The sequence below is a fragment of the Sesamum indicum genome, linkage group LG12, assembly GCF_026168435.1.
Source record: "Sesamum indicum cultivar Baizhima isolate 11 linkage group LG12, ASM2616843v1, whole genome shotgun sequence".
Taxonomy (NCBI): Eukaryota; Viridiplantae; Streptophyta; class Magnoliopsida; order Lamiales; family Pedaliaceae; genus Sesamum; species Sesamum indicum.
Genome location: NC_142668.1, coordinates 12,716,422 through 12,728,079, shown reverse-complemented (window position 1 = coordinate 12,728,079; position 11,658 = coordinate 12,716,422). Strand labels below are relative to the sequence as shown.

Below are 11,658 nucleotides of genomic sequence, written 5' to 3'. Positions count from 1 at the left end.
GTAATAGCTCTAATCAACTCTTAACCTAATCTAATTATTTGGCATAATTAAATTAAAAATTGTGACACAAGAAAAATTCATTCATCTACTGACAACGTAAACGTCACCCATGTTAATTAGGTGCTTTCTACTCCAAACTTTTCTCAACTCATAAGTTGACTATGAGCAACAAGCTCTTGATTAGTAGAAATAAAAAAAATTAAAATATTGCAGCATCGATATTACCGGGCTTGTATAACTTGTAGGGATGATTACATCGTTATTCCTTTAAATCTGTTGTTAATTAATCGTGGATTTATCATGATTTTTAATTAATTATATCTAATATTTTCAAATTTGTAGTCATCCAATAAATAGATCTCTATATTAATTAAAATTCAACGAATTCATTGATATTAGTAAAAAAAAATAAAATGAATAAAAATTATTATTTAGTTCTGATTGAGTTATTACTAATTTATTGTATTTTGAACAAATATTTTCTGATCAAACTACCCTTATATATTTTCACATACTAATGCATGTACGGAGGTACATTTTCACCCTTACGAAGATAGTTGGTCATAAAATATTTATTTGACATGTAATAAGTTAAATTAGGGTAAGCATGAATTTTCATCTAAAAATTTTGCATATTTTGACTAATAGATGGATCTTTTTATTAGACGAAAATAAATATCAGGAGTATTAAATATAATTTTCACACTATAGAATGTTTATGTATAATTATATTAAATTTTAAGAAAGAGCGGCAAAGTTATTCCTAACTTGTATCTAATAGCATTTATAATTATTAATAAAAGAAAAAATGATAGCATTCAGAAGTTAAATATAATCGTAAGGGCGAAATAATATTGAAATATTAAAAAGAAAGATAATGAATTTGAAGACTGTGTGTAATTCATGTTATAATGTGTACGATGTGTACTTGTAATTTTTAGAACTGAGATCATTATGAGTGATCTATATTATAACTATTATGGGGGGTATATTGTTGATCCTGATCGACTTAATTTTTCAATCTCATGTTATCGATAATTTATTTAATATGACTCATAGCATGCATAAATAATTGGTTTTATATATTACTCCCTCGTTGTTTAGAAATATCAATTTTAAGAATGTTTAGAACGAAAAGAGAGAAAAGAAACATAGAGTGATATGATTAATTAGAAATGAATACCAATTCATAGTTGTAGTCATGCAGAAACATATGGCACGTCGAATGAAGAGTGTGTATATATACATATATAAAATAAAAATGATATGGATCTGATAAATCAAAGGAGATTCATGGAAACTAGTCTAGGACGTGCAGAAACGTCATGAAACCCAACTCACATTTCAAATTAAAAATTCAAGAAAATGATAAATTAATAAAAGGGGGTTTTGCTTGGCAAAGGGTAAATTTGGCATATTTTGGATTTGTCGTGTTGTCATTGGGAGTTGAGGTGGATTGGTGAGTTTTAATTAATTAAAGAAGGGGGGAATGTTTTGACGGGATTAACGAAGCTGAGGGGTTTGCTGCCAAAACAGGGGACAATCTGCCCCTGCCTTATTACATGCTTGTAATGAAACGGGACGGAGTTCACATACAAAACCCCCAAGTGCGGATACGGCATTTTCGGAGTTTACTCACTTCTTGTTCTACGCACCCCACTCATAATTACATACATAATTAAATTAATATTTTAATAAATTAAATAAATAAATAAATTGAGATAGATATTCATAATTTTAAATTTTTACGAGAATGGTGTTGAACAAAATACTTTACGTCATTTGAAATTATGTAAAAAAATTCTGATACTGTGCATATCAAGAGAAAAAATTGGAATATATAACAAAAATTGAATTTAAATCTCACCTAATAATGACAATATATAAACACCATGATGCAGTGAATATTGGAGAGTGATGGGGAAAACCCCAAATTTCAGATAGAGTACCGCAAATACCCTCAATGAAGGGTATTTCCATCATTTGCGAGCCTAGGATCCGCGCCCCAGTGGAAGCGAGTCGGATAGGCCCATTTTATAGTACAATACCCGACTCAAAGAGGGTCATCAGATTGAAGACGCCCATCATCTTGATTATAACACGTGGTCCAAGCAACAGTATCCACATGAGCCTATAAATACTCGACGCATTACTTATTGAGGCCTACTTGATATTTTTGATCTACTATCTCCAGTTCGCATATTTTTACCTCGATCAACTCTAATTTGAGTGTCGGAGGGTCATTGTCGGGGACGAACCCGACGAGTCTTACATTCGTATTTTTATCCCCATGACCCAATCACTTGATTTTAGAAGAGTATGTGGCCGTGTTCGATCCAACTAGTCGAGGTTATATATTTCGAGCGAGATCCGAGAGTTTAAAAGTGTGGAGTGATGGTGTTATGATAGAGTCCGTTTGTACTCACACATGCACCCATTAATCGCAATTCATTTTCTTTCAAAAAAGACTATCAATCTTATTACAATGTGTGTGTGAATATTAAGAAAGTTGGATGGCAGTACATGTTAGGAACACATGTTTGCACGTGCAGCGTGCTGCATCTTGGACAGACAGGGTGTCATGTACACAAGGATGGATATAAGTGGGTTCCGAATACTTGTCCAAAACTCCAATTCAACCCCTTTTGGGCTGTTCAATTCACGTGGAATTATTTAATACTTTTCTTTATTTAAATCAAATTGTTTGTGTTAATTAGTTTATCATACAATGCAATGTTTAACTTGAAAAAGAAATTTAGAAGGCATTTTAATTGAGAAAATCAAAATTTGATTATTCAAATCCTAATATGAATTTAGATACAGAAATCATTATAAAAAATGATGGCGACGGTTCAAGTGGAACGACGAGTTAATGCCTTTACACAAAGTAAATTACAGGATCGAATGACTTAAGGTAGAGTAAATTTCTACCAAGTAGTTCTCTATTTTACTTTTTTCTGTGCACCCTTAAAAAAAAAACAGAGTCGGGGTCCAAACATAACCCAAATTTTTGGACATGAATGGCTAGATTCATTTTTTAGGCCTATCGAGATCTTGTGTTGGGTTGGGTCGGGCCAGCGAAAAAATAATGGGTAATGATTAGACTTAGATAAATGTTGACGTATTAACGTTCACAACTGGACGTGGGTTCCTACAACATCCAAACAAATTAAAACAAACATCTCCAGACCCAAATGGTAGGCATATATACATAATTTCTAAGTATTGGGCCTAATATTGTACGTTGATAAAGATAATAAAAAGTTGAGCCCAGTTTCCAAAGTTGATTTCCTTCATTCATTCATTACAACCTATGTAGTTGGCCCCAATACTTTGACCCATAACTAAAATCTTGTTAAGGATTTGATTGTCAGAAAATTCCTGGCAATTTTGGTCTGAAATTTAAACTGTAGCAGTTATAAATAAAAATGCACTTTAGGTGTTGCATCACTTTCAAGTCTATGATCAAGTGACATAAATTGAGCAGAAAACACGATTATAGATATTGTTACTGGTTGCATGCGATAAGATAGAGCGGGAACACAAAATTAATAGTTTATGAAACTGGGGTTTTCTTTCTTGTTCTTGGGGTTGACCGTAATTAAGTGTTGTTGCCGACGCGCTTAGTGGACGGGAGATATATAATACTTGTTTGAACTAATTAATTAATGATGTAATCTGGTTGAGAGTGGCATGGGATTATCTACTTAATCATGATTTACATATTTATAATTATGTAATCAACAATTAGTGCTCATCTTCCCACGTTGTCTTAACTGGTGGTTTAGGATTCTTGTTGTGTTTGTTGCTGAGCCTTTAGATTCAGGGAGGGTGTAGGGCATTTTCATATGCTGTTTTGTGATGAAATTATTATTATTATTATTATTTTAAAATCTTGAAACCTTGGCCATCGGAGCTTAATGTAAATAGGTTGATTCCGTGGAGTTTGTTCAACTTTGATTGGATGAAATTTATTATCATGAATATGATGTTGAGTGGAGTGCAACGTTAATCATATGATGCTCAAGTCAATATTTACAATGGGATTATTAACCTTGGCTCCGCCATTTGTATAGTGTATATTTCATGTTCTAATTTTTAGCACGACTTTTCATCAGAAAGGATATCACGGCGATATTCGTGGAAACTCTCAAGGAAATTTCTAGCAAGAAAGCACGACTTCAATTAATAAAATATGAGGTCCAGTTATCTATCTATATATATAGAGATGAGTTAACCAATATCCAATCCGACAACAGATTCTATTATGGGGGTAACTACGAAGCACTGAAGAGCAGAGTTGGTGTTTTGGTCAAAATCAAGTTCCCACACTTTTGAAAGACAGAAATTTGGTCGAAATTACGACTACCATACCACTTGATATTTTCTTCTTCATTATTACTTTCAATATTTTATTATAAAATAATATTCAATTTTCATCTCATAAATTATATCCATTTGTATAATATTTGGTTTTTTGGATACATATATATATGTATGTATATTGATAACATGAATCTTGAATATGTTAAAAAATGAAACGTAAAATATGATAGTATTTTAAAATAAATAATCTATATACATATATATCAAAAGAATAATTAGTCCATCAATTTTTCCTTCGTATGTAGTTCTGTTCTAAGATTATTTTGTTATATGATAAAAGTATATTTTGTTTTATTAAATTCCATAATGTTGAAAAAAATATGGCCCATGATTTAATTGGATAGACCCAACCCAACAGCACTAAAATCACCCACCTGGATGGCTGCCCATTTTGGTGCCCTGGCCCATTCTTTGGTTCAGCCGACCTATGCCACCCGACCCACTTGACCCGACCAGGTGTGATGAATGAATTCCTAACCCTAATTTTCTCCCCGTCTCTTTTTCTCCTTGGCCTCTTCTCTCTCTGATCTGTTCGTGGTTTTCTTGCCTGTCGTTTCCCTCTCTCTCCAACATCAATGTCATCCTCCTTATTTAAGCCGTTAGTTTTTCTGGCGAAGGTGAATAGAACAACCAGAGCAGAACCAAAAACAGAAATTGTCTTCCCCCTTGTCTTCTGATTAACAGTTCTTCATGAACTAGATTTCCATAAATGGTTTTCTGAGTGGTTCTCTGCAGTTCTAAGTGAGAAATTTGAATGGTTTTAGTGGTTCGTGTGACTGAAAGTTGGTGGCGTGATTTGGGTATTGCAACCGGTGAAGTGGTTGCCAACCTTGGTGGCTGTGGGCTACCCTCCTCCGGATCTGGCTCCTTGAGCCATTTATCTCCTTTTCTGTTCTTGTTCTTCATTTACTGTTATTTGTAGATTGTAATTATATGTTAATATTATTGTAAATTTGAACTGTAATATCAAGAAATTTTCAAAACCCACGATCTTCTCTAATAGATGATTAAGGCTTGTATTCTTTGAGCTCATCACTGATAATATATACCCAACACATTATTTGTTAATATATAAAATAAATGAAAAAAAGTAAAGTGGAATTCATAACTTGCAATTCAACCTGGATTAAAAGCGTCGAAGTAATTGATTGTAGATGAGTTCAAAGCCAATGACTATAGTGAAATAATCAATATCCCAATTAAGTGTTGCCATTTTTCCTTATGAATGTATATGTAAACCCCTATTTTCCACTCCTCATCATTGATTTTTAGACATTTACATCAATGAACCCGAGGTTCACGACACTCCCATTTCCAAACACATTTCCACATGTTAACCACAAATTAATGCGCCTCACTTGGAGTTTAAGACATATATGAATCTTTATATGTATAGCTAGACTTAAATTGATCAACCTAGGAAAGAAACCAAATGACTGAAGGAAAAGTTGGAGAGAGAGAGAGAGAGAGAGTGAGAGAGAGAGAGAGAGACATGTTTCACTAAATTCATATATATATATATATATACATAGGAAAAAGCAGTCATGATTCATAATTAAGTAATTTGCATCTGGACTAATATGTGTTTGTTCTTTATGAGATTCCTTTAGGGTTCTCGCCTCTCTCTACTCATGTCCCATCGCCACCACGCCATCCATCACATATTGCATATATATATACATATATATTTCCACTCGTCATTTTCTTTCTAGTGTGAATGTGATTATTTTTTTTGAAAAAGCATATGAATTGAATGTAAAAATTATAGAAAAATATCAATTACGTTGAATATAAATTTTACCTATTGATGTAACTGATTTTTATTTAAAAAAAAATCCATGTAGCTAATTATTTTTCTTTTCTGTACTAGAAAATTGGTGAATTTGAGTCTATATATTATTTATAAGAATACTTATAAATTATTCACATATAGAGAAAAATTAAATATATATTTCAATAAAATAGCTTATGTGGGGTAGCTAATTGATTATACTTTACTCAGCAATTATCATAATTAAAGTATATTATAGATTACTCTGATTTATTTGAAATAATTATACTTTCTTTATTAGATTCTTCAAATATACTTTTAGAAAAAGTTGCAACCACGATCTAATCTTTGTTAATTCGTAACCAAATTAACTTTGACTACAACTTACATTCATAATCTAATTGAATTAATCAATAGATAATCATATCTTAATTCATAAATCATATGGTGTAGCTATAATAATTAAATATTTATAGCCAACAATTATATGTCTTTGTCCTAAATATCAATTTTTTATATTAATCATTCTAATTAATAATAAATTTCATATATAGTTAAATATAAATAATAGTATACACATGCTCCATGGTTGTAATGTGAACGCTCATTCCTTTCAATTCTTTTATTAAGTATTAAAATAATAATGAATGTGAACGCTTTTTCCCATATGATAACTAATTTCTTCCGAATTAAAATAATATTATATTGTTACAAATTAATGGATTTCGAGCGTGTGCCTGTGACTGTTGTGAGGGACAGTCAGCCATACCGCGTTGCCACGCCAGGTCAAACTGGTCAAATTTCAATGGGATGACATTTATATAATTGGTCAGACTGTTACACCCGTCAACCACTGCGTATGCCAACTCCCTACGTCACGTTGGAGTCACGTGCGTCGTCACTCCCCCCCCGGGCTCGGCTTCAGCCGCCAAGCTGGCTAATCTCTTACATTACATCATCCCATTCGTAAGTACTTCCCCACCCCAAGCGCGTGCTCTTGTCCTAAATTCGATTTTACTTTGATTCTTCAAAAACTACCACATGTTTATATCCACATAAAAAATTCAAATATTACTACCTCAAATTTAACTGTTCTCATTTTTTAGTAAATAGAGGAAAAGAAGGACAATTAATGTATTATTTATGTTGGGATAAGAGTCTATAAAATATTTAATTTAGATCATAATTAATACGGGTCTATAAATTATAAAATGTATCAAAATTATTAAGCAAAATTGAATTAAGAATCTACTGCTCTGCATGCTAATTCATATTTAAATTCATCAATTTAGTAATTATTTACAAAATGAATTACCCCTTTGATACTGTGTAGTAATTAATTTAACGAGGAATTCATAAATTTTACATGTGTGCGCTTTATTCACACTGAGACCACGTTCTGTCACGTGCCCACCACACAAAACATCAGCGCGTTCGTAAACAATTATAAGCTTGACAGAGCCGAGAAAGTTCCTTGGTGCGTCGAGCGTGTGGTCGGCGAGGATGCTCACAGTTCCATAAATCGTCAGCAACGCTGTCAACCCACTCGACACGATCCGTACATCACAACTGTTACCGTCACCGTTAACTGCATCAGAGTTTCCACTCACCATCCTCTTGCTCCACCTTCCGCCTTCCTATATACATAATCTCCAGCTTCCATTCGCTTAATTTTTCGACCCAGCGTTCAAAATTTATTCTCGTCTTCATTCACTACTCAAACCCTTTTACTTAAACAATCAGTTCTGTCTTCTCCCATAACCTGAGACTTCGGGAATTTTCATTACCATCTGCAATCAACATCAGGAGGTACTTCAATTTCTTTCGCATCCGCATTTCTTGGTTTCTGTGTTTTGCTCAAAAGGTTTGATCTTTTTGTGCTGTTTGATTTTTGTGGGCGTTTATGTTTCGTTGGAAACAAGAAAAGAAGGGTGCTTGATTTCATGTTCATTGACTATTGTTATCAATCTGCAGTGATTTTTCCTAATAAAAAATTAGGAGACTTTAAGGTGGTCAAGGGGTTGATCTTCTTTTCTAAAGTTGGTGAGAATTTGTACTTTCTTAGGTTATAATAGTTCAATAGATTTATATGACGAGGAGGGCTCCTTGTAACTTTCCTCGAGTTTTACAAGGGAATGGAAAATGTCCAAGATATATCTTCTTCTTTCTTTTGAGGTTTGACTTTGCATTAGCAATAGGGATTATAAATGCTTGTCCGTGAATCGAATCTGTATAAGTATGTTTTCTTTGTGCTTTACTTTCCGCTTTTGCTGTTTAGAAACTGCTCCACGATAGAAATCATGGTGATAGAAATAAATGATATTTCTTGTATTAGCTTTTGATTTCTTGGTATGAGATCAGTTTCCTTGTTTTCTTTATTCAAAGAGGTAGGAATCAAGAACATTGTTTCTCTCTGATGGATGTGATTGGAACTCTGCTTTTTCTTCTTCTCTTATGGGCCTTGTTCTGATGTGTTACTTGATTTAAACATGCACTTAAGAAATGATTTTGTTGAGATTTTCTCATTACATAAACAGGTTGAGATACTACAATTATCTATCCACTTTAAGTATTTCAACAACTCAAATTCTTTAGTAGTAGTTGGTCCGAATTCTTCAGAATTTGTTTCTTGTCTGAATTGAGAATTGAAATCTGGCATAGACTGTGCATAGTTATTGCGAGCTGGTGATGTGTCTTGGTATTGGATATCTTACAAATGGTAATTGATTTTGTGATGAAATAACTAGTAATTCTCATTGCTTTTTCATTATGTTGTCTTAAGTTGAGTCCCAGAATGTCTGGTTCCTTCTTACTGTGGAAAGAGTGAAGTTATTTATCTTCGACGTTTTTCTGGTTTTGCAGGTTTGGTATTTTTCTGCAAGAGAGTCGCAAAATTGGTTTGTGAATAAGATTGTCCAACTTTCTCTGCTTACGGACCTGAGGGACGCTTCTTGGAACCACAAGATCTTTGCTGAAGGTTCCTGACAGAAGAGCTGATGTTAGTTATATAGAATGGACTCTCATTATCTTGGATATAGTGTCACTGGTGCAGATTTACCCTACTCTTCTTATCCTACTGTTTCCTCTATTCCAAAGAGACTGTTTGAGTCCTTGAGGTTTGATTCAAGAAACTCACCTAATTCGCCTTTCTCTACACCTTTTGAGACGGAGAGCCTCACCGTATTCAGTGAAAGTCAAGAGCAGCATAGTTCGAGTGATAATCTTTCTGAAGCCACCCCTTCTTCTAATTCTTCACTGGATTACAACAGCTACCTTCAGCAATCAAGGCCCTCTCCCTTCTGCCGTCAGGATAGTCTGTTGATTCGTTCTGGTCTACCTTCTTTTCTTCCGAATGCAAATAACAATCATAACATAAGGCACGCATTGCTGGAACTAGAGAGTGCTCTTATGGCTCCAGATGATGATGAGGAAGTCACAACATCAGAGCCTGCCTTAGGGGAAAATACGCGGTCTCAAACACCTGGCCAGAGGTCAAGGTCTTGGAACCAGGAAGCTCAGGCATCTCATTCACGTCAATCTGAGTCGCCTCGCGATTCCCCATTTGGAAGCTCAAGCAATCAAGTTCATATTGAGAAACGCCGCAAAGGAATGGAGGACTTTGCTTTACACGGTGTTCCTCCTAATAATCTCAAGCAGCTGCTGATTGCATGTGCTAGAGCTCTTTCTGAGAATAAACTAGACGAATTTGAGAAACTGGTAGAACATGGTCGTGCTGCTGTGTCTATCAGTGGAGAGCCGATTCAACGTCTAGGTGCCTACATGGTGGAAGGACTAATAGCAAGGAAAGAGTTCTCTGGTACCAACATTTACCGAGCCCTGAGGTGCAACGAGCCAGATAGCAAGGACTTGCTATCCTACATGCACATTCTGTATGAGATTTGCCCTTATTTAAAATTCGGTTATATGGCTGCAAATGGGGCAATTGCGGAAGCATGCAAAAATGAGGATCGCATCCATATAATAGATTTCCAGATTGCACAAGGAACCCAGTGGATGACTCTGTTACAAGCCCTTGCTGCTAGACCTAGTGGCGCTCCTCATGTGCGTATTACTGGGATTGATGATCCAGTCTCAAAATATGCTCGAGGAGATGGTCTAGCAGCAGTGGCAAGACGGTTAGCTGCAATTTCAGAGAAATTTAGCATCCCTGTTGAGTTTCATGCTGTTCCAGTTTTCGCTCCAGAAATTACAAGGGAGATGCTAGATGTTAGGCCTGGTGAGGCCCTGGCGGTGAATTTTCCATTGCAGCTCCACCATACCCCAGATGAGAGCGTCGATGTGTCCAATCCAAGGGATGGACTTCTGAGGATGGTAAAATCACTTTCTCCCAAGGTGGTCACTCTGGTCGAGCAAGAATCAAACACGAATACAGCACCATTTCTCCCAAGATTCATAGAAGCTCTCGATTACTACTCAGCTATGTTCGAGTCGATAGATGTTACCATGCCAAGGGACAGGAAGGAACGGATCAACGTGGAGCAACACTGTTTGGCCAGGGACATCGTGAACATCATAGCCTGTGAAGGGAAGGAGAGAGTGGAACGTCACGAGCTGTTTGGGAAGTGGAGATTGAGATTCATGATGGCAGGTTTTCGACAATTCCCTTTAAGTTCTTATGTGAATTCAGTTATCCGAGGATTGTTGAGATGCTACTCTGAGCATTACACCTTGGTGGAGAAGGATGGAGCTATGCTGTTGGGATGGAAGGACAGGAATCTTGTGTCGGCATCTGCTTGGCACTGAAGAGACGGGAGTATTGAGGACACATGTAGATGATGTTGTAGAAAACCTAGTTTCTTTTCTAGGCTTGCATGATGTTATAATCCCATGATCTAATAGTTTTTCTATATATAGAACTTAGAAGAATAATGTAGTTTCAATTTTGATACTGGAAAAAGAAAATACAGTTTCACATTTGTGTCCTCAGAGTGAATGTTTCACAATGGTATGGTACAATGACGCACAAAGCTGACTCATTGTTGGCAAAATTTTAATTCAGATCGAATTTGGTCGGATTAAATTAATTATTTGATAAGTGTAATACATTTGTTGTGTGATTGGTATATAGTTCAAAGAGAGATCAATTATTCGACAAATGTGATTAATTTAATTAGCTTGAACCTAATTTAGGTAAAAAATTTCTCTAGTTAATGATGTATGGTTCAATGAAGAGAGAGATAGGGAGAGATGAAATAAAACAAGAAATACTAAGGCAGCACGTGTTCTGCCACACTTTTGAGTCGTACAAATAACTATTTGACATGTGTTTTGTTTCACATTATGTTTGTTTGTGTGACATCAATGTGTGATAAAAGATCTTTCACTGTCGATTTCAAGTAACGGAGAAGTACATATTGGGATTTCAGTTTATTATTAGGTTCAATCACAAAGACTTCTTCTAAAATTTGCCATAATTACAAATATGTCTCAATTATTTAAAAAATTATAAATACTCATCTGCAATTAATGACCGTCCAACA

General features: G+C 34.9%; 1 protein-coding gene across 1 annotated transcript; it reads left to right on the top strand.

The window, feature by feature from the left end:
• Positions 1-7,827: 7,827 nt before the first annotated feature.
• LOC105174806 (scarecrow-like protein 21) lies at positions 7,828-11,104 on the top strand. Its single transcript, XM_011097004.3, has 2 exons — positions 7,828-7,966; positions 9,020-11,104. The coding sequence occupies exon 2, from the start codon at positions 9,170-9,172 to the stop codon at positions 10,919-10,921; it is 1,752 nt and encodes a 583-aa protein (XP_011095306.1). The 5' UTR covers positions 7,828-7,966; positions 9,020-9,169; the 3' UTR covers positions 10,922-11,104.
• The last annotated feature ends 554 nt before the right edge of the window (positions 11,105-11,658 follow it).